The sequence below is a fragment of the Fopius arisanus genome, unplaced genomic scaffold (assembly GCF_000806365.1).
Source record: "Fopius arisanus strain USDA-PBARC FA_bdor unplaced genomic scaffold, ASM80636v1 scaffold00003, whole genome shotgun sequence".
Classification (NCBI taxonomy): Eukaryota; Metazoa; Arthropoda; class Insecta; order Hymenoptera; family Braconidae; genus Fopius; species Fopius arisanus.
In genome coordinates, this window is record NW_011887742.1 from 1,805,540 (window position 1) to 1,831,705 (window position 26,166).

General features: G+C 40.2%; 7 protein-coding genes across 13 annotated transcripts in view; 4 read left to right on the forward strand and 3 right to left on the reverse strand.

The window, feature by feature from the left end:
- The window catches only part of LOC105270738 (WD repeat-containing protein 6), a 4,987-nt gene extending 2,471 nt beyond the window's left edge, over positions 1–2,516 (forward strand). Inside the window, exons 2-3 of the mRNA XM_011311867.1 lie at positions 87–2,151; positions 2,247–2,516. Coding sequence (XP_011310169.1) covers positions 87–2,151; positions 2,247–2,491 — 2,310 coding nt within the window. The 3' untranslated portion in view covers positions 2,492–2,516. The remainder of the gene's footprint in view (positions 1–86; positions 2,152–2,246) is intronic.
- Positions 2,517–2,541: 25 nt separating this feature from the next.
- LOC105269716 (pyridoxal phosphate phosphatase PHOSPHO2) lies at positions 2,542–3,741 on the reverse strand. Its single transcript, XM_011310187.1, has 2 exons — positions 3,503–3,741; positions 2,542–3,401 (listed from the first exon to the last, which is right to left on the reverse strand). The coding sequence occupies exons 1-2, from the start codon at positions 3,542–3,544 to the stop codon at positions 2,679–2,681; spliced, it is 765 nt and encodes a 254-aa protein (XP_011308489.1). The 5' UTR covers positions 3,545–3,741; the 3' UTR covers positions 2,542–2,678.
- Positions 3,742–3,825: 84 nt separating this feature from the next.
- LOC105269721 (ankyrin repeat, SAM and basic leucine zipper domain-containing protein 1) lies at positions 3,826–5,679 on the forward strand. 2 transcript variants are annotated; one of them, XM_011310198.1, is made up of 3 exons: positions 3,826–3,926; positions 4,124–5,121; positions 5,201–5,679. In XM_011310198.1, the coding sequence occupies exons 1-3, from the start codon at positions 3,846–3,848 to the stop codon at positions 5,574–5,576; spliced, it is 1,455 nt and encodes a 484-aa protein (XP_011308500.1). In that variant the 5' UTR covers positions 3,826–3,845; the 3' UTR covers positions 5,577–5,679. The 2 variants fall into 2 exon arrangements, with proteins under 2 accessions (XP_011308500.1, XP_011308508.1); XM_011310206.1 differs by having other exon boundaries at positions 4,154–5,121.
- A 100-nt stretch (positions 5,680–5,779) lies between these two features.
- fws (four way stop) lies at positions 5,780–8,466 on the reverse strand. 2 transcript variants are annotated; one of them, XM_011310219.1, is made up of 2 exons: positions 8,306–8,466; positions 5,780–8,226 (listed from the first exon to the last, which is right to left on the reverse strand). In XM_011310219.1, the coding sequence occupies exons 1-2, from the start codon at positions 8,343–8,345 to the stop codon at positions 5,969–5,971; spliced, it is 2,298 nt and encodes a 765-aa protein (XP_011308521.1). In that variant the 5' UTR covers positions 8,346–8,466; the 3' UTR covers positions 5,780–5,968. The 2 variants fall into 2 exon arrangements, with proteins under 2 accessions (XP_011308521.1, XP_011308530.1); XM_011310228.1 differs by having other exon boundaries at positions 8,302–8,466.
- Positions 8,467–8,557: 91 nt separating this feature from the next.
- carmine (AP-3 complex subunit carmine) lies at positions 8,558–10,899 on the forward strand. Its single transcript, XM_011310239.1, has 7 exons — positions 8,558–8,708; positions 8,883–9,067; positions 9,136–9,370; positions 9,483–9,642; positions 9,764–9,877; positions 9,988–10,326; positions 10,559–10,899. Exons 1-7 carry the CDS (start codon positions 8,674–8,676, stop codon positions 10,742–10,744), a joined length of 1,254 nt encoding a protein of 417 aa, XP_011308541.1. The 5' UTR covers positions 8,558–8,673; the 3' UTR covers positions 10,745–10,899.
- Positions 10,900–10,931: 32 nt separating this feature from the next.
- LOC105269755 (transcriptional adapter 1) lies at positions 10,932–13,034 on the reverse strand. The gene is made up of 6 exons (XM_011310252.1): positions 12,573–13,034; positions 12,441–12,477; positions 12,129–12,365; positions 11,569–11,921; positions 11,228–11,390; positions 10,932–11,122 (listed from the first exon to the last, which is right to left on the reverse strand). Exons 1-6 carry the CDS (start codon positions 12,641–12,643, stop codon positions 11,006–11,008), a joined length of 978 nt encoding a protein of 325 aa, XP_011308554.1. The 5' UTR covers positions 12,644–13,034; the 3' UTR covers positions 10,932–11,005.
- Positions 13,035–13,274: 240 nt separating this feature from the next.
- On the forward strand, positions 13,275–26,072 carry LOC105269762 (uncharacterized). Of its 5 annotated transcripts, none has more exons than XM_011310291.1 (12): positions 13,275–13,395; positions 15,277–15,553; positions 17,760–17,885; positions 18,437–18,622; positions 18,905–19,138; positions 19,223–19,351; positions 19,426–20,560; positions 20,864–20,972; positions 21,048–23,392; positions 23,506–23,747; positions 24,187–24,664; positions 24,758–26,072. In XM_011310291.1, the coding sequence occupies exons 2-12, from the start codon at positions 15,389–15,391 to the stop codon at positions 25,090–25,092; spliced, it is 5,484 nt and encodes a 1,827-aa protein (XP_011308593.1). In that variant the 5' UTR covers positions 13,275–13,395; positions 15,277–15,388; the 3' UTR covers positions 25,093–26,072. The 5 variants fall into 5 exon arrangements, with proteins under 5 accessions (XP_011308593.1, XP_011308602.1, XP_011308566.1 ...); XM_011310300.1 differs by having other exon boundaries at positions 19,223–19,321; XM_011310264.1 differs by having other exon boundaries at positions 18,905–19,351.
- Positions 26,073–26,166: the final 94 nt, after the last annotated feature.

Below are 26,166 nucleotides of genomic sequence, written 5' to 3' on the forward strand. Positions count from 1 at the left end.
TAATAGATAACTTTAATTAATTGGGCTTAATTACGATTAATTAGGATTAATTTGTATATATATATTATAAATAAAATACCTCGCAGGATTCCCTCATCTGCATATGGTCAGAAACTGGAGTGCTCCGGAGAAAAATAACAGCTCACGGTGGAGCGCCAGTCTGGAGCATCGACATCTCCCCGGACAGATCAACTTTAATTACAGGTGGTGGTGACGGTGGTCTCAACACCTGGTCCCTCTCCAACTCCTCTCCGATCCTATCCCACAGGTTCACGTACCAAAAGAAAACCCCGAAATTCGTGACTTACATGCACTCAGGAGCCCTCGCAGTGTTCATGGACGGGGGAGATCTCCTCTATTATAATCAGACCCATCAACACTCCCCACCGACGACGATGATAGTCCTTCGGAGGTTGAGTAGCTACTGCCTGATGCACATCTCCCCTGACAGAAAAAAATTGGCGTTCGCATCGCAAGACGGTCACGTCATAATTTTCCAAGAGGAATTAACCGGAGAAAAAAATCATCCCAGTCTCCAGGAGGTACTGGACCAAAAAATAATCGACTCGAAGATCTTCTCCCTCCAGTGGCTCTCCGGTGCGTCTCTTCTGGTCTGCGGACCCAGGGGGGCCCTGAAGCTCCTGAATTTCAAGGGAAACCATTTGGAAATTCAGGCGGAATTTACACTTCCACTGAGTAAAGAGTGCTGGACGACATCAGCACTCATCTGCTCGAGTCTTCTTGTCTGTGGTGATCGCACAGGGAACATCATCGTCTATCGGGTCAACCCGAGCCCCTCGAAGATGCCACGACAGATACTCCAGAGGATCCACGGACGACTGGGGGTCCAGTCTCTTGGGATTTCTGGGGATAAGATCCTCAGCACTGGGAGGGATGGGACTCTGAGATATCACAGGCTCCTGGAAGATGACTCTGGGGAGCACTTGGAGCCCCTCCACTGGAAGAAAATGCCGATGGAGTGGGTCAGCCGATCTCTGAGGACTGATGACGACGTCTACGTCCTGGGGTTCAAGGAGATTGAATTCATGATTTACAGCACTCGTCTCGAGAGACTGCTCCTGAGGATGATCTGCGGGGGTGGGCACAGGTCGTGGGACTGCCTCTTTAATGATGGGGAAATTAATTTTGTTTGTATAAAAGATAAACAGGTGCACACGACGGAGAATTTGTCAATCAAATCCAGCAATTCGATAATCCCGGGACTTCACTCGAAGGAGATTCATTCCCTGGGGGTTCTGGGTACCTCCTCCAGGCACCGGGTGATCCTGACAGGAAGTGAAGACTGCAGCATTCGTGTCAGTGTTTTGGAGAGGAGATCGAGGGGTTTTGAGATCGTACCACTGGATGTCTACGACGGACACATTTCGAGTATTAAAACGATCGAAATTTTGGATCTGAATTTAAATAGCTGCGAGGAAACAGAAATTCTTTCAAGGAGTTTAGTCTTCTCCGGGGGTGGCAGGGCACAGCTGAAGGTCTGGGAGGTCCGAGTGGATTTCACGAAGGAGATCATCACGAGGGATGACGTCGTGGGAATGCAACTGACGTCTTTTATGCTCCGGGGAACGGATAGGGATCGACGAAAATTCCCCAATTCTGGGACTTCCTATTTTCTAGATCCTGAGACTCGTTTTATGGACATTTCTGCGCAGTTCTGTCGGTGGGACAAAAATATCGTAATTCTCTTCGTTGCGTGTTCTGATGGGTTCATCAGGGTGATTTTTTATGATGTTGAGAAGAAGATTGCGAGTCTCTTGGTGGAGATTTCGTACTATAATCGTTGTGTTCTGAAGGTTCACTCGTTTGAGATTGAAGGGGGAATGATTCTGGTGTCTATGGCTACTGATGGATTTATTAATCTCTGGGATGGGGATTTTATTGTACGTGGTGCACTGGAGGATGGGACCGCTGGGGAAGGGCTCGAGCCTTTTGGCAGGTGGAGGGCCCACCAGTCTGGAATAAATAGTTACGATTTTAGGGAGGATGGGACGGTTTTTTTCATTGTCTCTGGTGGGGATGACAATAAAGTGAGTTTTTCTGTGTTCGAGGTCTTTGGAGATTGTCAAAAGAGAGAGGTCAGGACCAAGGGCTTTTGGGAGTCCTCTGACACACATTCTGCACAGATCACAGGTAATTTAATGAATTCTAAAAATCGCCTTTATTTTTTTTGTCGATCTAAACGGAGTACATTTGTTAAACGATTTATTTAAAAAAATATCTTTCAGGTGCCAGGTTCATACCTAACGATCAATTATTGACAACTGCGATTGATCAAAGAGTTGTTCTCTACGATTACAATTATTCGAACGAGAAACTATCGGTGGCACCAATAAAAATCATCCAAACGTTTGTATCAGACTTGCAGGGATTGACTGTATGTCATAATCCAGAAAATTGTGATGAAACATTAGCATTTGTTTATGGACAAGGCGTTGAAGTTTTACTCCATGAACACAAAGCTTATAATTAGGAGGAGTTGAGTAATTGTAAATCATTAAATTAAAAAATTAAAATCATTAATAAATTTTAATAATTTTAATATTGCGATGGTTTTTTTAATTAAAAAAGGTTTGATATCAGGATTTAATTCGGAGTATTAGAGTAAATGCAAGTATGGATTATTGATATTTTGGAGATGAAAGATTTTTAAATACCATTCAAAAATTTATTCGAGACGTTATTTCCCTCCAGATATCATACCCATCCGTCCAGGGAAGAATTTCAGCTTTCAGAGAAGGTTTTCCTGGATTATTCAGGTACTCCATGATCGTGTAATCTTTTCTGGGAAAAGCCAAATCATTTTTAGACAGTTTCAACATCGGACAGAAGTCATTTTTTCCATCTCCAGCGTAAGCTATCCTCTGGAATTCAACTCCCTCGTCGGCTCTCTCCTTTATATAAGTCTCCAAAACGTATCCCTTGCATAAATTTCTCTCACTCAAATCGCAGAAGTCCTGGTCCTGGTATTCCTTCACGTGGAGCATTCCCTCGTCATCGAAAAAGGCTGGATTAGTCGAGATGTTTGTAATCGTGTGTCTCAGCTTTTTGTGGACCAACCAATTGTCGATGAAGACAGAGTTTGAGTCACTGATTATTATCACTTCACAGTTGTTGGAGTGCAAATTGTTGAGGAGATCCTCGTACCCTGGAACTGGGGGTATTGCATTCACCGTTGATTCCAGATCGTCTTTCGATATTTTTGCTGCGTGCAGAAGTTGAAAACATCTTCTCATGAATTCTGTCCAGCCTCCACCTGAATGGTAGAGTTCCTTTACGTCCGCGGGGACTCCCCCTGGGAGCATCTGGTGGGCCACATGATCAGAATTTTTATTTGCGATTGTGTGATCAAAATCGAAGGCTATTAGCAGTGGCTTCGTCATCTGAAAAAAAAATGTACTACCAATTAAATAAAAAATTATCAATAAATCATTGAATATCATATCACCACATATTTAACATCGATTAATTAACAATTGCGTACAATTACACGTGAGGTAACTGCTCTCAGCTGTTTGGCAATCATAAAAATTCTATTGCCGTCCCCAATAATCCAGTAATCATTTCATAATTATCGTAATCATCTGCAGATAAATCTTTTTATTATTATATCAGTTCACTTCAAGTTCTCAATTTTAAATGGACTTGTCACAAGGGTTATAATCGTTATAATTGAATCAAGTGGCAAACACCGCCATGTTCTTTGGCCCCTGGTATGTGCATTTTTTTTGTATTTACACTGCGATGTAAACAAAAGAAGAAGCCGGTTGGGTGGTTGACAGGACAGATATAGTAATTTCCAAATTAGTGGCTGATAAAGCTCGATAATGTCATACAGACCAGCTGGAATGGAGGACTTATCAGATGGGGATTTTGACGATGAAGATGGATTTTCACTCGCTGAAAATGTAATTATGCAATTTGAAATTTCATAACCTCATTTAATTATCGATGCAACAAGTTTTTTTTATTCCGTTATCCCTTCCTATTTCTAAACTAGAAATGAGCGCAATCGATTAGGCCTGTCAATTTGAATTTAAAAAATGATAGTGTCCTTTTGACTGTTGCCCGTAAATATTTTTGCACCCTCCGTTTTGATCGCCAGTCTCCTCTCAAGAAGAAGTTCATCCCCCAGGTCCATTCAAAAAAGGTCTCAGGATTGGAGAACAACAAAAAGAAATGTCAGCCTAGCGACTATGACCTGCACCTTGAGGTTTTGACAGCCTGTATGACAGGAAATCTGTCACCAATAGACTCGTTCCTGGATGCTGGTCACGACGTCAATGCCTTCCTGAGTAGTGGCTGGACCCTTCTTCTCTATGCCTCCAACGCCCTCCTCCCAGATGTAATTAAACACCTGTTGAAAAGAGGAGCAAATCCAAATAAACACAAGGATGGGTACAGTCCCCTGATGGCAGTCTGCGACTCTCCCCATGGAAAGCCTGATGAATCCCTGGAATGCATTTCAATTCTCCTGGAGGCAAAGGCAGATCCCAACGCCATGAACAAGGACAGGAGGACAGCCCTGATGTTTGCCTGCAAGTTAGGGCATCCAGAGGTCATTCTGAAGTTGCTGGAGCAGGTGGAGAATATCGATGCTGTCGATAATGATGGGAGATCTGCGATTTTCGATGCTGTCACCGCGAATCGTCCTGAGATCGTCAAGATCCTGATCTCTCACAAGGCCTCAGTGAACCTCAAAGACAGACGTGACTTGACAATTCAAGAGATTGCTTCTACCAAAGGCTTCGACCATATCCTGGAGATGCTGGAGTTCGAGGAGGAGGAGATCGAGAACTTCTGTCCAGTGGCACATGTCTCGGAGTGGAGGGATGCCTTTCCTGGGATCAAGGAGGCTGATCAACGATTCGTCAATGTCGATGTAGCTGCTGTTCTTTATGCCCTCGGGTTAGAGAGGTACAGGCCACTCTTCAAGGGGATGCAGCTCAAGGAATTCTTACAGCTGACTGATCGGGATCTCGTTAGACTGGGGATGGATTTGCAGTATCATAGGAAAGTATTTCTCAATGGCCTCATGCAGTTTCATACTAGAAGGTGGAGTCATCTCAGCTTGGGGAGCATTACCAAGACAATTTCTCACACGTAAAAATATTTACGAATTATTTTTATGTTATATAAAAATTATTTCCCATTGCAATATTAATTTTCTTCGGTTTTGTAGACTCTACGATGGAATTACAGCTCTTGGGAACGTTGCTCGTCAAATCAGTGTAATTGGCTCGAGTTTTCACTTTATCACCATGAATATCTCCCAGGGTGGTAACGCCAATGAGGCTCTCTCTGAAATTCAAAAGAGAGAATTCAAGGACGAGCTCAAACAAACCGAAGAGACTCTGGGATCCCTCAGGAAAGATCTCAACCACATGCTCAATTTTGCCAAGAAAATCCAGAGAGAGAGTGTCGTCCCTGCCCCACCAGATTACATTGGTCCTGACAAAAAAAAGAGGATGGCCACTTGGCCCATCATCCTCGGGGTCACAGTAATGGCTGGCTTTTACTTATCGAAGACTGGATATTCAACAAAACTGTGGAACTGAGTACCTGGTGTACGCCTCAGCCATGACAACAGTATTTTTTGTTGAATTATTTTTTTATTAAATCTAAAGCAACATTTTTATTTCTCTTATGCTGTTCTCTTTACCGTTGAAAAATAATATAATTTACGTTGAACATTGCCAAATGATTTTGTATTTTTATTTTTTCACTGATGATCAATGGGAAATAAATACAAAAATGCCACTCAATTTTCAAAACTAATGAACTCAATAGTTCAAAAAATATATTCAATTTAATTTCTTCATAATCACTCAGTTTAAGTTATTATACTCCTTACGCCTCATTATTATTAACTAATTAGTCAATTATCTCACGAAACTTCGATGATATAAATAATGAGATAATGAATATATCGTCCCGAAATGTCAGACCGTCACTTCCCCCCAAGACTCGTGAGCTTCATCATCAACGGGAACAACGGATGAAAATTCTTCATTCCCCGCTGTCTGATAGTGGCCTCGTACTTCTGAAGAGGTCCACTGCTCAATGCCACCCTGTCCTCCTCCCTGGGATGTCCATCGATCCACTGGGACAATCGATTGATCGACCATCCAGCACTCTGATGTGGTGACTGCAGTTCAGGAGGAGCCCCAGAGAATAAATGGAGGAGCACGAGGGAAGCAGGAACACCTCCCTCACCCCTCATCTCCACGACCCTCTCCACCATTTTCTCAGGACCGAGTGCCAACAATGCTTTGAGTGCCCTGAGGGTTCTGTACTGCTGTTGCTCAAGGAAACCGAGATGTCCCCCCCTACAGAGAGGCCCCAGTGCCGCTTCCATCTGACTAAAATCGACAATCAATTTTGCTCGGCCATAATCAGTTAATGGTCTGATGAGACAGGCGTGCCTGACAAAGAGTTCGATGCACCTGGAGGCGACAGTATTGCAGCTCTCGGCGACGGTCACCTGATTTTTATAAGAAGAGAGAAAAGTCGTCACTGATCTCAGGATAAATCCCTGGAGTTCCCGCATGTAGAGGGAGCAACTGATTTCCCTACCCAGAGGGCTGGAGGTTTCTCTGAAGTCTGGATCATCGTGCATTGTGAGGATGATGCTCTCGATGGCGTCAGTGATGGAGCCCATGAGAGGAGCGAGGATGTTCTTGGTGAGGGTGTTTGTCTCCTCGAGGGCAGCTGCTATGACACTAGCCCCTTCACCTGGGAGACTAGCCGCCAAATTTGCCACAACTCTGCTTATCTGGCTCGCTAGGTAGTACAATAGATTAGCGAGATTGACGTTCGTCTGTTGACCTGGGGTCATCGCGTCAATCACCTGACTTGCTTCACCCCCTGTTATCAGGCCCTGTTCACACTTGAGGCAAAATAGTCTCACCGCTTTCCCCACGTTCTTGGCGACAACTGTGGAGAGACTCTCGTCGACGAGAGACACACTGAGTTCACTGGTTACCGTGCGGATCAGACTGTCAATTTCGTCTTGGGAGGGAGAGGAGTCAGCTGAGAACATCGTGTGCACTGGGTCCAAGAGGCGAGAGATCGATCTAGAGAGGTAGGCGTTCTCGAAGGGCTGTAGGATATCTCTGCTGATGGTGTAGGTCCCCATAGCCTGTGGTCGCTCCTTCAGGCGCTTCTTCAGGTCCAGAAAGACCCGCAGGAACTTCGGGTACTCGCCCTCCAAGGCTTGTTTGATGAAAGTCGATCCTTGAGATCTTTCAATCAAAATTTTCGAGAGGAGGGCCGTTACCTTGTCCCAGAAACTGCTGGAGAAACCAGAGAACTCCGACGTGTGATGCTCCAGGAGTATTCGTTCAAGCAGTTCTATTTGCACGCACTGGGTGTACACGGTCTCTTGGAAAAGTCGGTCCAGGTTCTCCCAGAGACGTGTCCTCACGTTTGTCGTTGTTCCTGGAGATGGTATAGCTGCTCTACCAGGTGCTCCACGTTTGATATCCTGACTCGACAGAACAGAGATATCGAGCGCCTCTCTGGCGACTCTCTCTATATCCCCCAGGGCAGTTTCCTCGGTCTTCTCGACAGCTTTTCTCAGCATAACGAGATTCTCAAACACTTGAATGGCAGTTCCAACTTGTCTGCTGTCTGATTGCTGGAGTCCTTGCGTCAGTGAGTGTGTGGCAACCCTCTGGACCGATGCCTTCAGGGTTTTAACTGCCTGCTGATCATCCGCCACGATGTCCAATCCACCGAGATCAGTGTCTGACATAAGTTGCTCGAGTTCATGAAGACTCTTAGCTGCTTTGATCATGTCTGAGCTCTGCGTGGCATTACTTATCTGGGAATACAGCTTCTGAGAGTGCAGCAGGTGCTGAACTCTGCCAACTCTTCTCAGGAGATCCGTTGTTTCGTGGAGACGAGTGAGAATCAATGTTTGAGCTTCAATTCGGTTGAAAGGCTCCACGATTTTCGAACGGAGACGTTCCACTGCTGACAGAAGACTCTGTACGTGGGTATGCATTATCGAGAGTACACCCTCAATTTTCTCCACCCACGTCACCTGCGAAAGCAAGTCCTCGTGATTCGTTAATACCTGTTTATGAATCTCCGTGTCCAGGACCTCTAGGGCTTCAGTCAATTTCTTCAATTGTTGAGCCACTGTCAGGAGTTTTGTCGCGTCATTTTGCTTTGACTCCGGTGCCAGGAATTGGCGGAAAAATTCTGAAAATCCCGAGACATTCATTAATTAGTCCATTCCACTGGACCTGACAGATCCCTCGATCTCTCGTTACTTACTTACCGTCATTCTCTATACTCTGTAAATCCAATGTCTCACTCATCTTCACTAATCAATAATTATACAATTAACATATCACAATTGTGGAAATAACTAATTACTCCGAAGTGACATGTATCGAGAGATAATAATTTCCTGCACACGTGTTATCATGCATAGAACAGCTGTTATTGGAGGATATTCTGACCTGAGCTCGTTCTGTTTGGTTAGAACTCATCGGAACAGATGACAAACTGCTTCATGTAAACCCACCAGAGTGGATTATTATTGTTCTGAGTTGAATTCTCGTATTGTTGTCAATTATTTACAATTTTCCAACGAATTTCGTTCGATCTGTTATTCAAGAGGACCTGGACTGACCCACCACCGAAATGATTAACAGTCTGTTTATCATAAACTCCTCTGGGTGAGTATTTCTTCCTGAAGAATATGACACTGACGTTTGACAGGTGACAGGTTATCCTGGTCCATCTGCTAGTCCATCTCTCTCGAGGAGAACACTGAGGAAAAAATTGCTATTTTCCAAATATCTGTTTATTTCATTTTTCCTGTGTAAATGTTTAATTTTTATTTTTTTCAGAGATGTTTTCATGGAGAAACACTGGAAAAGTGCAGTCGCCAGATCTCTCTGCGATTATTTCTTCGATCAGCAGAGACGTGTACTCACTCCTGAGGACACTCCACCTGTCATTGCTACACCCCATCATTATTTGATCAGCATTTACAGATGCAATATGTTTTTTGTTGCTGTATGCACCACCGAAGGTGATTCAATATTTTTGGGTATTAAATCAAGAAGTTAGAGGTACATGTGAATTTAATTCTTCTTGCAGTTCCACCTCTGTTTGTCATCGAATTCCTGCACAGAGTTGTCGATACATTCGAGGATTACTTCAACGAATGCACTGAGACGATCATTAAAGAAAATTATGTGGTCGTTTATGAGTTGTTGGATGAGATGTTGGATAATGGCTTCCCTCTCGCCACTGAGTCCAACATCCTGAAGGAACTCATTAAACCACCTAATATTTTAAGGACTATAGCCAATACTGTCACTGGAAAATCAAAGTAAGATTTTTTTTCCTGATGAGAACAATATATACAAACTTGTTTCGATATTTAATATTTCTCTTCAAAAATATACAGGCAAATTGCATGAAATAATTATTAATTATTCTAGTGTCAGCGCAATTTTACCCAGTGGGCAATTGTCTAATGTTCCTTGGAGGAGAACTGGGGTGAAATATACGAATAATGAAGCCTATTTCGATGTTGTGGAGGAGGTTGATGCAATTATCGATAGAACTGGAGCGACAGTTACTGCGGAAATTCAGGGATACGTGAGTCTGATAATTTAAATTGAATGATCATTGAAATAAATCGAAACTTTCCTACAGAAAATGTCTCCTGACATCAACCATTTCATCTATTAATCATCGATTTCCTTCTCATGAACTCTAGATCGACTGCTGTATTAAATTGAGTGGAATGCCTGATTTGACATTATCTTTCATGAATCCGAGATTATTCGATGACGTCAGCTTTCATCCCTGTGTGAGATTCAAGCGATGGGAGGTAATAATAGTTTTCCAGAAATTAAATTGGTGATGTAACTCTTCAATTTTAGTTGCATTTTTATTTTTGTTAATTATGCAGGAAAAATTTGATTCGCAATTTGTTTTCAGTCTGAGAGAATTTTATCTTTCATTCCACCTGATGGCAATTTTCGATTGCTCTCGTATCATATTGGCTCCCAGAGTATCGTCGCAATTCCATTGTACGTTAGACATAATATAAGTTTGAAAGAGCCTGGGGGTGGGAGACTCGATATCACAGTGGGACCAAAACAAACTGTTGGGAGATCTGTGGAGAATGTGACACTCGAGATTCCCATGCCCAAAATTGTTCTCAATTGTACTCTGGTGCCAAACCAAGGGAAATACTCATTCGATCCTGTCAGCAAAGTGCTCTTCTGGGATATTGGGAGGATAGATGTATCCAAATTACCTAATCTGCGCGGCTCGGTAATCCTCCTTACATTAAAAATTCCACGACAATAAAAAATAATTATTCACTCAAAAGAATTCCATCATTTTGAGAATATTTTTTCAGATATGTTAAATTCATGTTTTTATTAAAATTATTATATGGAAATGATGGATTTTTTTTTAGTACTCGATATTTTCAGCAACTCCTAGCGGCAGATATGTTTATGGAATTTTTTAAATAAATTTGTTTCGATTCAATTAATTTCAGATAACTATCCAAAATGGAGCGACTGCGTCGGAATCAAATCCAGCGATAAATGTACATTTCACGATAAATCAGCTGGCTGTATCAGGATTGAAAGTAAATGGACTGGATATGTACGGTGAAAAATATAAACCCTTCAAAGGGGTAAAATACATAACAAAAGCCGGAAGATTCCAAATAAGAATGTGATTTCTAGCATCAAAAGTTGTAAAAATATTTCACAAAATCACTCCGAGGACCTCTACAAATTATGATATCAAAGGAATTTTTTTTCATCGAAAACTCTTCCTCTCATGACAATTGTTCTGTTCCTCTCTGTCTTCTGTATGAATAAATTGTTAAAGGTGAAGAGATTCAAGCCGTTAATTAAATTACCCTTACTCTCATATCGTTTATTTTTCAGTCTTGAGCTTGGTACATCTGATGAATGTCAGTAATAATTCAACAAATTCAACACAACAATTTTTTCGCTTCTAAATCGTCCCAGGTTGGATGAGTTGGATACGTGAATAAACGCTCCATATTTGTTGCATAGAGTGTGTGATTGTTTATGAGATTTTTATGAACCTGAAACGATTGAATCCAATTAAACTAAACTAGACAATTAATCGTGGGGAAATTAATTACACATTTACGAGTCGATTGAAGATGATTTGGCTGGAGAATCGTTACCTTCAACGTATGTAATAAATCTGCAACACTAACTGGAGGCAGCTCAGGTGGCAATGTTTGTGAAGAGCACGCCATTGCAAAGGCAGTGGCTTGCTCGATATCATCAATACTTTGTTTAACAGCAGGTACTTGTCCATCAGAATCCACGACGTCTGTCGGAGTACTGAAAATATCAATGTACAACAAACTAGTCGATAAAAAATATCTATGCAATTACTCCACATAAATTGTACATAAAATTAAAGTACGAATTGGCCAATGAAACAAAACGAATGAATAATTCGAAAGAAGGACCTTCAACAAATTCAATTGTGGGATAAGTAAATAAATAAATAGTTCACCTGGAAAATAGACTATGAGGTATAGAAATAGTGTTCCTCTTCCACGAACTTGGCACGGGTTCTCCAATATTATAAATAAAACTATCGTCTCTAACTGCGAAGCCCTTTCTCCTTGTGATTATCGCGGTTATCAAATTCTTTAGAAATATCTGTGTGGCAGCAATAATGATGTGCGCTGTGTTTTCCTCGGCGCCGTCCATGTTGTTTTCCCATGCAGCCAGCATGAGCCTCGCCAGGACGAAGGTACGATCCGGAAGAACCAGCTCTTGAGCACTGGAACGATTGGCGCCAATGGGCTCGTCGCCAACTGGCGATGAGTTTTGACTTAAAACTTCTATGTATACGTCTGCAGACTGGAATAAAAATGAAAATTCTATTGGTATAAACAATTTATAAATAATTCAAATGATCCCGAATGAAATCGTGTGTAATTTTACGAATGTCCTCAATTAAAGGAAGAAAATTTATCCTCCACGAATTTGACAAAGGGATTAGTAATTTCAATTCCTTTATTCGATACTCGTAGCATATCGGAAAATAAATGTGAGTAGATGCCTCACCTCGAAATTTGATTTATCAGTTTTATATTTTCGTTTTAACCGCAATCTCTTCTCCTTTATTGCCTTATCTTTGTCCACGTGGGGATGTGTATTGTTGACTTTGACAGTTCTCATTGGTGTTGCTGTTGCAAGGCCCCGAACTTTATTAAATAAACAAAGAAGAAATTCATTGTGAAGATGAACTTGATCCTCAGTCATGATATTTCTGGCTTCGCAGTCGAATTCCTCCTTGGAGGTCTGCAATAAAAATTAGGTGATAATTTAAGAAATACCTCGAGCAATCCGAGAGGTATAATTCCTCGGGGTACGTACCTTCATCTGGAACCACTGCTTCATCTTCTCAAAGTACCTGTAAACACAGAATCACAATAATCATCCTAACCTCGCGTATTCTCATCAATTGTTGAGTTAATGGAGTAAAAATAAAAATCAAAGATAACTCACACTTTGGCATTTTCGCCGAGGGAAGCAACGAGGGTTTTTCTTGCCATGTTAAGATCCTTGGAAGATGTCATTTTCAATAATTAATTCATGTAGATTTTTGAGAGCGATTGTGTCAAAATTCCTGAGCACCAGATGCTTGTAAACATGCATGGACATGCGGTATGTCATTCATACAAAATGACAACCACTGTAATAATGAGTAATAAATCTTTTACAATTTCAATTCCAAAAATCTTAATCGATATGAATCTGAAAAATGCACATCACGTCACGTCAATATCCTGCATTCAAATATCATCCGAACAAAAGTGTCAATTTTCCTACAAATTTTGCAACATAAAAATTCTCATAATAAAACAAAGTGGCGCCGCCTAAATAATCGATTGACATTTTTTCTAAGGGAATGGATGGTACCAACGGTACCATTAGAGCACAGACACAGAAGATCTCATAATTTCGGTTTTCGATTTCCCGCAGGCAATTTATCTGAGTATTTAAAAATTAACGATTGAACCACTAGATGTCTCAGATGCTGCATCTACCAAACAGGTGAGCGTGATTGTCCGATTGCTTGTCATTTTGTAACGCGATCTCCCATTGGACGAATTACTTCCGGAAATGGCGTGCACACTCGGCTATTGACCAATAGCAAACGCCCGTACGATCCTCACATTTTTTTCATCACAACCGAGTAGAATTGTCGCCATTTTCCCGTGGCAATATCGTCGCGTAAGCAGTAGTGCGTGCGTTAATATTGCGAAAAGGTGTTGCAGTTTGTCATTCATCACAGTACCCTAAAAAATAATCACAATGCCTGGATAAGGTAATTAAATTCAAATAATTTCAACTCTCGATCAGTGGGTGATATTTATTTATCAAGTGAAACGTTTTTTTTTTTACTTCTGTACAAGTGGAACGAATGTGCTCGGGCGTTGGATAAAACACCATCTGCCTGAATGAAATTTATTCGTTATCTTGTGAGTCTGTGACGCATTCACACGAAATTAATAAACAACGTTTGATATTTGTATTTTGTGGGATGATCATTAAACTATGAAAAATCCCTCTCTGATTTTCTGTTTACCGTGTTTTATTAATATGGCATCTGAGGGAGATCTACAAAAGGCCGTTCTGATTTTCACCGATGGGCCACGATTACATAAATACCGCGTTGTATTTTCATCGCCATGTCATCATTGTTTTTTTACTATTTGTCGTTGATTTTGGGGGGTTGGTTCCATTGTACGTAGTAGAACTGGATTTTTATGCTTTTTTTTTTTCTACATTCTGTGGATTGCGGCGATAAGACTGCGTTGAGGAAAGTCCGACGAATGCGTCACTAAATTTTCAGTTGTATTGTTCACTTTTTGTTATCAAAACTACCATCGGCTGTTACTAACAACGGAAATTCATTTTCTGGGGAGATAATAATTCAAGGAGATTATTTTGAGGCAATTTTTCGAGTCAATTTACTATCATTTTTTGATAAATATCTCGGATTTCAAAACGATAATTCTGTAGTTGAGTCTCGGTTTCCACTAAAATTAATGAATTCAATGAAAAACAGGAAAAATCGTAATTTTTTTTTACTATTTTCCCATTTTCATGAAGCTCTTGATTTTTCCTCGGGCAAAAGGACTCCAGGAAAATCGGGATTCACCCGATTATTCAGCATTTTCCACGATTTTCAGTCATAATTATTTCTCTTCGCCGTGTTTATTTCAAATTTAGCTTATATTTTTATAGAAAATATTTTCCATTCAACCAATCGTGTCAATCAAATTTTATTCGTAATAATACGTACACGGAATCTGAACGCGAATGCATTCCTGTTATTCCAGTTTGTGTATAAATACCTCATGTCATTATCAGTTAAAATAATTCCGCAGTATCCAACTCATAATCCACAATTCCGGAAAATAATCGTTAATAAATGTAGAGTCCTTGTTAAATAATTCACGTGATGCTGAGGTACTTGAGAATCTCCGTGCAGTTGGTAATTGTTGATTGAAGATGTGATGCAACTCAAAATGACATGTAAATTCCATTGAGCGCAGCTCTTAACATGCAGCATAAAAAATCAGACAGGCAAAAAAATTATTACAACGGAAGAAAAATGAATTTATCTGTAAATCTTGTCCCAATAATTCCATCAATTGTCAACCAAATCTCGATATTTCGCATTACAATCAATTGCGTATTACAAAAGATAATTGCGTCATTAATGAATTTTTTTCTTCAACCGGAAAGAATTATGCGTTAATTGTTTTCTCATTAAAAAATCACTGAATCCAAACGAAGTTACTAAAGTTACAACTAAATAATATTCAAGTGAAATCCGTTTCGAGAATTTCATTGGGGGAAACAATTTTCCGAGAAACAATGACCTGGGGTTAGAACTCTGGCACCAGCTCACAAACATAATGACCTCACCTGGACAATAAGTCGTGACAGCACGATAAATTCCTGGGACTCGGGAATCTTTTATGGGACTTATCTACACCCCTAAACCGTCCCAAAACTGACCTGACCGTAGGAGAACAATTGCACGTCCTCCAAAGACTAGAATGACACGAGAAATATTTAGAGTGTCTTGTCCTCATTATTCTGACGGTTTCATGCAAACGATGAAACATCGATTTCCATTCCGATGAAAACATCAAAGTAAAGTTAATGTGTTTCTGTTTCCATGGGCGTAACGCAGAAGACACTGCGATTAAAGTGGAGTGGACGGAACGAGTGGAACTGTAGCAGTACGCGAGAATAAAATAATAATTCAAAAGAATATCATCTGGGAAGGGAATAAGTGTTAAAGGATGACGTCGACAAAGGCGAAGGAAATAGCGGATGATTATTTTTCGTCCCTGAAGGACCTCACCATCAACTCCAAGCCCCTCATCAACATGCTCACAATGCTCGCTGAGGACAACGTTGAACACGCCGAGGCTATCGTCGAAGCTGTTGAGAATCACTTACAAAAGGTTACTTATCCACCGTAGTTTAAAACCTAAAGTTAATTTAACAAATTGTTAAGAAAACGTTGATGAAGATGTTAAAATCGTGGGCCCTATCCGTTTACTATAGTTTGTTAAAGCTCTCTGAGGAATGATAATCATGATAATCATAATCATATCTCCTTATTTGCTAACTTCTTTTTGAATGCGGGAGAGGGAATTCTTTTTATTTCTACTCACAACGTATCCTGGGAGTTCAGATTTTTCAAAACATCTAGATTTGCTCAATGTTGATAGAAAATTAATCAACCATCTTTCAGATCATCATTGTAAATTTTTTTTTAACGGGAAAATAAAAATGTCTCTTCGATTATCAGGATTTTATTAGTGGATACGTTTTGATCGAGTGCACGTTGTGTAGTTCTTGGTGATTTGGAGGGTTGAGGAGATCCAAGAGTTTGATGCATTTTTTTTTTCGAGTATCAGTGGCTAGTGTTTTGAGTTCGCGATCATCATGTTGCTCATTATTTTTCAATCCAATTCTACAGTTAGAAAAGAGGTTAGCCTACATAGCCTGCACTGGAACGTCTTCTACCGTTATTTCCAAACCACTTCATGAAGATGAAAGTACACCTCCAAAATAACAGCTAAAGTAGAGGGATATTCTTGGATCTTTTCATCGCTTCGGTACGCTGAAGATATTCCGAATAAATTAATATTAATCTTCATACTGTCATACAATCGAAAAATCTATGAACATTTCGACACGAATGAGAAAATATTAATCAGTGTCAGCACGATAGATTCTTTTCACCTGTAAATTATATCTAGGGCCTTGAGAGATAAATGATATGGGAATATTTTAAATCTTTTCGCATGTAAAAGTGATGCATTTAAATACGATTGATGAGTAGGGTGAACAGTTCATTTATGGAATACATATTTTTTATTTAGAAACAAATCATTCGTGGAGAATTATTGAAATAAAAATTGTCACAAGCGAGTGCGGGAGCTCATGTCAATTTGCGAATTCTTAGGCTTTCATTTATTTATCTATTTATTTACATATTATAATAAATTAATATTTTCAGAATCGATGCGAAAATAGGGAAAATGAAAGTTGGATGCTCGATGTTTCGGAATAAAATTTGAAAATGGGATATTAGATTTCATAGGAGAATCGTCACTCGTTGCAAAATGGCTGAAAACGCCTGCGGGAACGGTTTATTTCCACTACCAGACGCGAACAACGAACAACTGTATTCTGGTGACATAAATAGAGATATAAATTGAATTTAGAAGATAAAATCTGTCGAATGGCATTCACGAGAATAATCGAAGTGCTCAGTTGTCAAAAAGTATTCCGCAATTGGACTGTTCATGCTACACGAATTACCACAGTTAACGAAAACCTACTGTGTGCACCTGAGTGGAGAACATAGATGGTTCTACAAGGCTCTTCATGTTCTACGGTACAAAAAAAAAAAAGATAAAAGACGTAAAACTTCTGTCTGTGATAATATTCAGTATTATGAATGATCATGATAATGTGGAAAAAAAATAAAGTACCGTTTTTTACAAACTACCGACATTTTACCGCCGTCATCGTTTGTTTTTGAATTACTTTTTCTTTCTATTTTACATTATCTTCTGTAATATTTCATTTCTTCTTCGCCTGGAAATTGTGGAATTTAATTAGTGTTAATTAGAGGGACCCATTCTTTCGCAAAAGATATTTTTTCAATAAAATACATTTTTCAATGATCAAAAAAATGGAAAAAATACGAATCAATAATTCATCAATATTGGGAGTACTAAAGATATAGATTTTTTTTTTTTTTCAATTTTTTATTTACCTCTCCGGAGACTCGTGATGGCACTTGTGTCTACAATCCAGTGGATGTTTACGTATGTAAATTTCAAGTGGCTGATTTTTAAAATAAAGAATAAATCGACTATCCACGAGTGAGGGATAAGTTTATCAACTCTTTTTCCATCGTTTCAAAATGAGTGGAGATGCACATGTTATTCGTAATTAATCAATAATGATAATAGATAATCTCTGCGAAGAAATTGAGGTAAAAGTCACGACACGTCATGGAGAATATGAATATTTGTCTCGTTGACTTTGCGAATTTCTTGGTGACGACACATTTCACAATGCAATCTTATTATTGAAGAATTGGACAGTTTTGGACGAACAGTGGGATAGTGTTGTTGTTGTTTTGTTCAGGTGGAAAGCAAGTTCAAGCTACCGGTCCTCTATCTCATCGACTCAATCGTCAAGAACGTTAATGGAGCGTATTTAAACCTGTTCACGCAAAACATTGTCAATACGTTTTGTGGTGTCTTCGAGAAGGTAATTAAATTATCCATTAGATTTTAATTGTCATCAGAGGTGGAGGAAGTTTGTCTCCTATATTTCATAGAATTATCCCAGAAATGAACAATTTCATAGAGAAATATCCGTTTTCTGGTTTTTAACAATTATATTCTCATGTCATTCAATTTAATCTGGAGCATTTCAATAGTATTTTATTACTCATGTGAAAATTCAGTTCGTTAAAAGAAAATTTTCTGGAAATTTTTTAAAGAATTATTTCTTACGATGATTCATTAACGATTGAATATTCTTTTCAAGACTAAAAAACTCACTTCTACTCTTTATTTGTAGACTGATCTGGTCTTGAATAACAGATGAATTATAAGATAATAGTTTTATCAATACGAGGGTAACAACCCCAGTAAGATTGAAATATGATCGATAACAGCCAGTGTAAACGTATAGAGGAGTTATTTTTTCTTACAAAAAATTGACGACTGTTTTTTTTTATTTGAAATAATTTTCTTAAATGAAAGTCGATGAGATTACCGATGGAAAATGTTGTGACAAGTTGTTTCACTAAATAGGTGGATGAGGTTACCAGAGCCAGCATGTGGAAACTACGACAGACGTGGAGTAATGTTTTTCCTGCAACTAAATTGTATTCTCTCGATATACGAGTACAGAGCATCGACCCAGCGTGGCCCATCACGGCATCACCACCCACGATATCATCGGGTTCGATACATCTGAATCCAAGATTTTTGTCCATGGTAATTGATCCTGTTATTTTATTCCAATCCCTTCATTCCCTGATTTTTTGAGATCGAAAAATAGTGGACAGTAAACAGTCCCTTGAGTTTATAAAAATAAATACCAATGGCTGTCCTTTACTAGTATCTTTCTAAAAATATCTGCGAGTCCAGAGAATTTTTGTAGAAAAATACCACAGGATCGAAGAGAATGACGAAAATGTCGACGATTTTTCGATTCGATTTTATCAGATTTTCTGTTACAACTTTTACGTTAAATTTATTTTGTTTGTTTTTATTCAGTCGCAGGTGTCGTCGACTCAACCTCCAGCAGTAGCAATGCCATTGGCAACTCCTCCAACCGATCTGGCACCGATTCATATAAATTCAAAACGCGAAGAGCTACTGAATCAGCAGAAAAAATTACTAGAACTTCAAAAGCAAAAAGTTGAATTAGAATTGCTGCAGGCAAAGTTGAATCTTGAGGAGCAGCAGAAGCAGTTGGAAGAGCAAGATCCAGCAGTGAAATCTGGAATGGTAACTGTTCCCCATCCAACTCATCAGTCTCATCAAAATTCAACAACTGTAAACACAACTAAAGAGATTGGTCCTGACCAGCAGATACTCCCATCACTAGTCATTCCAACGAGTGAGGAGAATCAGGGAAAGCCAGTGGCACCAGTGATGCCTAGTCAAGTGGTTAAACAAGTCTCTAAGCAGGTCAGCAGAGATAAAAAACTAAAAGACGAAGTAAATAGCATGAATCAAGAGAATTAAAAGAAAAATACCAAAACGAATTACTGATATGAAAATTTTAATTCCAGTTTCCAGCAGCAGCTGCATCTCTCCTGAAAAATGCTGGCACAACAAATGGTCCTCGTATTGCTCCAGCGAGCAGTCTGATGGTTGCTTCAGCACGTCAAGCATCTCGTGATCCTCGACTGAAAGCCATAACTCAACAGCCCCTAACAGACATCCACCAAGTAACCTCAACATCGTCAATATCCACTGTACTTTGTGATAAATTAAAGCAGCAGTTGAAAATGCAATTGGCTAGCAAAATCAAGCCAACAATGAATAATCCATTGATCGCCGAAGGATCGTTAAAAAATAGTATTAACGATAATCCAATCAACAATAATAAACCATTAAATTCGTGCAAAGATGGTCTCTCAAATCGTTCAAATCTAAAGAAAGAACGAACCTCTAGCAATAGTAACAATAGTTTATCCACAAATAATGCAAAATCAATGAATCAAGTTGGTATATCGACTAATTCATCATTATCAGCTAATATATTATCATCCGTATCGTCGAATACGAGTGTTAATCGGGCGCATAGTGATACTAGAGTTAAAGACAATAAGCGAGATACATCATCATCGAGATGTGACAAAGCAACGACATCCTCCAAATCAGCCCATAGAAAGTTAGGTAATAAATCGCGATTAAAGCAGTCGTCATCCTCACCAACAAAATTAATAAAATTAGATCGTGAGACGAGTCCAGATAGATCAAAATCACGTGATAAGGAGAGCTCGGATAGTTCACCAACGTCTTTGCGTACCTCACCACAGTCCTCATCCCCATTATCAAAAAATCGTAAGAAATTAAGCAGTAAAGGGAGAAAACGTAGTCCAAGTCCTTATCGCATTCCAAGGCGTAATTTAAGTGCTAAGGAGGTATCAACGTCAATCGGTAGTACAGGTGGTCTTACTGAGGAGGAACAGTCTGGTTCCCTCATTGTATCACCTCCTCATCCACCAGCTTTCAAAGATATCGGACAGAATACGAGACAGAGAAATTATATTAGGAGGAATAAAGAGGGTCAGGGCTCCAGTCCTGAACAGTCCGGGCTGGTTGACGAGGGGGAGAGTCTCATTGAGTCGGCTAATAAGGATGAAGATCTTAGGGCTGCTCTACCACCGCCCAGTGTTGCTGCTGCTATTTGTCAAAAAAGTGAGTCTTGATTATTTTTTTTTTAATTCATCATGTCGAGAGATGGAGATATATCTTGGGAGGAAAGAATTTTTTTATAAAACATTTGTCCATTATTTTTCATTCGCTTGAAAAAAAATCCATTATCATTTTATGGACGGTAATATTATTTTAAAAACGACAGTATCTTCAACTATTAATCAATTAATTAATTATTATTAATTATTTATCAATTGCAATGATTATCTAAGCCGTGGAGTTGAATTCTCACGATTTCGTGGTGCTAGGAGTGCGTGAATTTATTCACGGATTATTAATTTCCAGAAGAAGACTTGGATCTGCGAGTCCTGCCACCACCAGTGAATAAAAGACAAAGTGCTGAACATATTGATGGAGGGGCAACAAAGAGAACAAAAACGGAGAAGTTTGATGCGTACGTGTCCACAACAATCGATTATCTCCTCAAAATCCTTGAAAACCATCCAATTATCACACTTGACATTTCCAGACTATTCGGCCACGAGGATGTTGACCTGCGTACCCTGACGAACCCGAAGGCAGGTAGACCACCAACACCACCACCACCTGTGATCTCCGGTGAGGACAATAAAGCAAGCTGGGCCAAACTAAAATCACCCTCGAAGAACGATCGCGAGAAGCAAATCGGTTTCGACGAGAAGCGTGACAGAGATCGTAACAAAGATCGTCTAGGTCGTCCCCGTCTGTACAAACTCTCAGACGACACCAAAGATCGTCGCCGGGGTTTCTCCAGCGACGAGGACTCCCGTCCCCGCAGAAACAAGGATACCGACAAATCAGATCGTGGAGACAGAAACATCGAGATCATCATGAAACAGGCAGAGGAGCAGTGGCGGGAGGGTTCAATATCTAAAACTGAATATCACAAATTAATTCAAGAGATCTGGCAGATGAATGAGGATCAGAAGCTGCGAGCAGCTCAGAGGAAGGAGAAAGAGATAGGCTCTCTGGTGTGGGAGAAGGGCATTGAAATCGGTGGCTACAGTCCGAAGGACGGTGACATGGGACACAGAAAGGATCACCACAATCGGAATGGACCACGTTGGAATCAGCCCTGGCAGCCAGGACCCTGGGCACATCCTCCCTTCGGTCCAACTGCTCACTTCAATCCTGAATTTAGGCCAGTGGGCCCCTGGCAGAATCCCAGATTCCCTCCAATGCGTCCAGACTTCAATCAGTTCCACAGTGGCTTCAACTCCAATCTCGGACCACGAATGGGTGGAATCATGGGCCCAATGGGTCCTAATGCTCCTATGATGCCTGGTCTTCTGGCGAATGGTCCGATAGGCCCTGTTGGTATTAATCCACTCAATATCAATGGCCCTGGTGGTCTTCTAATTAATGGACCATCTCGAGGGAATCTCCTCGGACATCTTCCCAATGCTGTCAACTCTGTCAATACCTCTGTGCAGCCATCCTCACCTCCGCAATTCGATGAGAAGAGCTCCTCTGAGGAGAACCGACACAGCAGGGAACTACCGTCACCTGATCCCAAACTCCTGGAGGAAATTTCCAGTGACAGCATGAAATCCATCAACATCGACAACATGCCCAGGGAGATCAGGTATTATGGGTCCATTGGTGTTGTCTTCATGTCCTGGGATGATCCCAGAGAAATTGGTTTCCAGGATGGTACACGTAGAATTCTCATCGATGATAAGGATACGATAACCTGTGCGTTTAATGAGCCGTATAAGGAATTTTTATATGAGAATGATGTCCATAAAATTCGACTAGGTGCTCCCACTCGTGAATTGTACATCGATGACAGGTGGTACGAATGTTACTTCGGTGGGCCTCCAATTACAGTTGACCTCGGCTCCAAGAAGGTCAGCATAAAGTTGGAGGGACCACCGCCCCAGGTGAAGATTGGCTCGGTTAAGAGAACGGATCTTGTGATAGCTAAAATCAATCTCATCATCAATGCCAGGACAATGGTGCCAGTTTTTCTTGATTCCAAGCCCCAGGTATTCGAGCTCGATGGTCATACCCATACGTTGGAATTCACGGACTCGTTGAAGACTGTTCTCCTGAATGGAAGGCCATTTGCTGTGGAGTTTGGGGGATTGCCCAAGCCAATTATGATCAGAGATAAGAAGCATTTCATCAGGTTCTCGGTTTTGCCTAGAGGTATTCGCGCCGGTGGAATTAAGATCGCTGGGATGAAGGGAGAGAGCCCTGAGGAGGGGAGTAATGATGTTCCAGTGGTTCGGGAAAAATCTGAGACCGCTGGTGGAAGTGCCAACACTGGGACATCAGGGATTGAGCACGACTCAGCCTCTCAGGATGCTTCTGATCTCCAGACTGGCTGCAAATCTGATTTACAACTGGATATGCTGTCCTCAGCGTTGTCCACTGCCATGGCACCAGCCTCTGGAATGTCCTACGAGGCCGAACCCACCGATAAAAAGACTCCAGCTGCTCCAGTACTGCCCTTGAACTTGAATCTCAATGAGTTGTTCCAGAGATTAGTGGACACTGGAATTGTCCCGAAGATTACTGGGGCTGCTGCGGAAGTTAAGAAGGAGTCGGAGGTGAAGAAGGAGCCTGAGGCACCTCTCATATTATTCGAGAAGCCAGAGACACTCAAACTCCCACCGAATTTCAGTGGATTGTACAGTGGAATGCAGTGTGGATCGTGCAGTCTAAGATTTGGACCTGACAGACCCATGAAGTACAGTGCTCATTTGGATTGGCACTTCAGGCAGAACAGGAGGGAGAAGGACTCCGCCAGGAAGGCGCACTCTAGGATGTGGTACTATGATACCAGTGACTGGACACAATTCGAGACTTGTGAAGAATCTGATGATAGGGGTGAGTTATTATTTTTTCTCTTGCAATCAATACTTTTGTCGCCAATAATAATCAGAAAATTTTATCCTCAACGATTTATTGTTCTTGCTTTAATTTCAAATCTAAATTTACAGCTCGAAGCTGGTTTGAAATGGAGAAGCAAAATGCTGAGACTGAGGGAGCAAATGCCGAAGACACCCTCCAGGAAACGGTCTTACCTAGTGTACCAACAGGAAGTGACGAGGATGGACAGTGCCAAGTATGCCATGATGCTTTTGAACAATTTTACAATGAGGAGAAGGAGGAGTGGCACTTGAGACCAGCTGTTATCTTCGAGGAGAAAAATTATCATCCCCTATGCCTAGAGGATCACAAGGTGAGTCACTCAATATTTTTCTCAATAAATCGTTAGTGTCCCATTGACGAAACTTTCGTACATGTTCATTTTGCCTCTATGTGATGAATTCCACGTCGTTAATGAACATTAATTTTGTTTACATTCTTGCAAATATATAGGAAAAATGTATCGCGGTATGTTGCTTCTTAATTATCATTTAAGAATTATTTATGCATTGTAGAATAATTTTTTCGTTCTCATTTGCCATTTTTGGTTTAGTCTTTTTTTAAAATAGAATAGATAGATTTTTTTTAATCAAAGAATTATGATGAGTCAAAAACTAGTTTGAATGATTCATCGAAAATATCTCTTCGTGATTATTTATATTAACACTAAAAAATGCAAATGTTAAAATTTGGATAACGTCTACAATATGAAAATTCGTTTTTACTAACGAGTAATGAATTAAAATATGTAGCGTGCCTTGGAGAAGTCCGCAATGTCCGTCGACGAGCCTGCAACAGACGCAGAGGATGACAAAAAAGAGGAAATTAACGAGTCGATGGACACATCCACTGATGATGCGAAAGATCCAGAATTGGAATCAAAAGAAGAATCCATTGCAGAAGAACCGACAGACGAGAGTATGAATCCTCCGGAGGAATCAGTGGAACCCCCTGGCGAACCAGAGGTACAGAATGAAGAGGAAATTTCTGAAAACACTGAGGAAGAGGTAAAACCAATGGATGAGGAAAACACAGAAAGCCTCGAGCCACCAGTAGAGACTGTGGACGAGGTTGAGGTGAAAATAACAGAAGAGGTGGAAGAGAAAGTCACTGAGAATTTTGATCTTGTGAAGATCAAGGAGGAACCAATCGATAGTATGGAGACTGAGGAACAGGTCTTCGACTTCAGCAATGTTCATGTAAAAGCTGAACCGGAAGATCCTGAACCTGGTGAGTCATTATTGCATTAAAAAATTTTCCAAATGTCAAAATTATCTTCAGATGAATTTTTATCAATTTCGATGATTTTTTTTTTAATTGCAGAACCCATAGTACCTGAAACAGGAGCACCAGTGGACACAACACTGGCAGCAATGACAAGTTCAATAGACGGTAACGTTGAGCTGGAATCAACAGGTTCTACTATTCCCGCTCCACAATCGAAGATCAAAATAAATATAACCAAGACTCTAATAACGACAAATAAAGAGCCTGAAGAGCCTAAAGAGAAGCCACAGTCGTCTGACATAGTCACCGAGGAGAATCCCCAGCTCCTCGTACCAGCCTCGATTAAGCCATCACTACAAGGTAGGAAATTATCGGTTTTGCCACCTGTGCAAAAGGGCCACGAGTTGTCAGGACTCTGTTCCATTATGTGAATTTATAAACTGCCGGTTAAGCATGAATTAATCCACGAGAGATAAGAAAATTATTGACTTGGGCCCATTAATCGATTTAAACGAGAAAATACGAATTTGAAAAATATTATCATTTCGAACTCGCAATATTCGATAGTTGAGTTTTGAGACATCACAATTTGTTAAACTAGTACGGCATGATTTTTCAGTGCCTTTTCACGTTTAGTCTACGCATTTAATTTTTTTTTCTGTTTTTAGTCCGCGGGCTGAATTTTCAGTTTTAATTTTTTTCTCGGTTGTTATAGAGGAGAGTAGTTTCATCAAGTCGTACAAGTTTGCACCACATTCTTTATGATGATTAGATGGTGAATGATTGAGGGAGTAATTGTCAGTGTGGATGCGCGTGAATGATGTGAAATTCATTGAGAGCGTGGAAAAATCGATAGAGATGTGTATAAAGTATCAATAGTGAGTATTTGTTAACTTGTAAGTAATTTGAATTGTAATGAGCAAGAGATGAATGGAAAATCATTCCTCAGTAGCATTGGGTGCAATTGTGGGAGAGCAATGGCACAAGACTAAAGAAATACTGATATTTCATACGGTTTATACTTTGTAATGTGGCATAAAAAATAGACACATGGTATTTTTATTTAATGATTATTATGAAAGGGTAAAATTATCCTTCTATTTGTCGAGGGATGAACTTGACGTGTGAGGAGGATTTACTGCGATGGGTGGAATTGAGTGAGTGAAGTGAAAATTGATATTATTTCAATTTTGATTCGTCGAGGATGTACAAAGCGTGTGATATACGAATTATTTTTGTTGTGTACATATTTAAAAGGCTAAGTAGGGATGCAAACCACTACTGCTGATACAAAAAAGAGAGTGGAGATGTTCTTTTTTTTAATGAAATTTTCGTAACGAAAATTGAATGATAATAGAGACCAATATTTTGTTGTATAAAAAAGAAATGAAAAAAACCAATTTATTGATTACCCCGGGGGTGAGAGTTGATTTAATTATTTCAATCCACCTTGTATATTGATCCAACTGTCCTGTGACGAAATAAATAAAATTTCAAAATGGTGA

Excerpts from the sequence above, each read along its gene's own strand:
- LOC105269716 (XM_011310187.1), bottom strand. The coding sequence starts at position 3,544 with ATGATTGCCAAACAGCTGAGAGCAGTTACCTCACGTGTAATT. Across the intron at positions 3,402-3,502 it reads CAGTTACCTCACGTGTAATT|ATGACGAAGCCACTGCTAAT; the intron begins GTACGCAATTGT and ends TTTTTTTTTCAG.
- LOC105269721 (XM_011310198.1), top strand. The coding sequence starts at position 3,846 with ATGTCATACAGACCAGCTGGAATGGAGGACTTATCAGATGGGGATTTT. Across the intron at positions 3,927-4,123 it reads GATTTTCACTCGCTGAAAAT|TCTCCTCTCAAGAAGAAGTT; the intron begins GTAATTATGCAA and ends TTTGATCGCCAG. Across the intron at positions 5,122-5,200 it reads ACCAAGACAATTTCTCACAC|ACTCTACGATGGAATTACAG; the intron begins GTAAAAATATTT and ends TCGGTTTTGTAG.
- LOC105269762 (XM_011310264.1), top strand. The coding sequence starts at position 15,389 with ATGACGTCGACAAAGGCGAAGGAAATAGCGGATGATTATTTTTCGTCC. Across the intron at positions 19,352-19,425 it reads ATAAAAAACTAAAAGACGAA|TTTCCAGCAGCAGCTGCATC; the intron begins GTAAATAGCATG and ends TTTTAATTCCAG. Across the intron at positions 20,561-20,863 it reads TGCTGCTATTTGTCAAAAAA|AAGAAGACTTGGATCTGCGA; the intron begins GTGAGTCTTGAT and ends ATTAATTTCCAG.
- carmine (XM_011310239.1), top strand. The coding sequence starts at position 8,674 with ATGATTAACAGTCTGTTTATCATAAACTCCTCTGG. Across the intron at positions 9,643-9,763 it reads CTGCGGAAATTCAGGGATAC|ATCGACTGCTGTATTAAATT; the intron begins GTGAGTCTGATA and ends CATGAACTCTAG. Across the intron at positions 9,878-9,987 it reads TGAGATTCAAGCGATGGGAG|TCTGAGAGAATTTTATCTTT; the intron begins GTAATAATAGTT and ends ATTTGTTTTCAG.
- LOC105269755 (XM_011310252.1), bottom strand. The coding sequence starts at position 12,643 with ATGACATCTTCCAAGGATCTTAACATGGCAAGAAAAACCCTCGTTGCT. Across the intron at positions 11,922-12,128 it reads CTGATAAATCAAATTTCGAG|TCTGCAGACGTATACATAGA; the intron begins GTGAGGCATCTA and ends TTTTTATTCCAG. Across the intron at positions 11,391-11,568 it reads CCTCATAGTCTATTTTCCAG|TACTCCGACAGACGTCGTGG; the intron begins GTGAACTATTTA and ends TGATATTTTCAG.
- fws (XM_011310219.1), bottom strand. The coding sequence starts at position 8,345 with ATGAGTGAGACATTGGATTTACAGAGTATAGAGAATGACG. Across the intron at positions 8,227-8,305 it reads ACAGAGTATAGAGAATGACG|AATTTTTCCGCCAATTCCTG; the intron begins GTAAGTAAGTAA and ends CGGGATTTTCAG.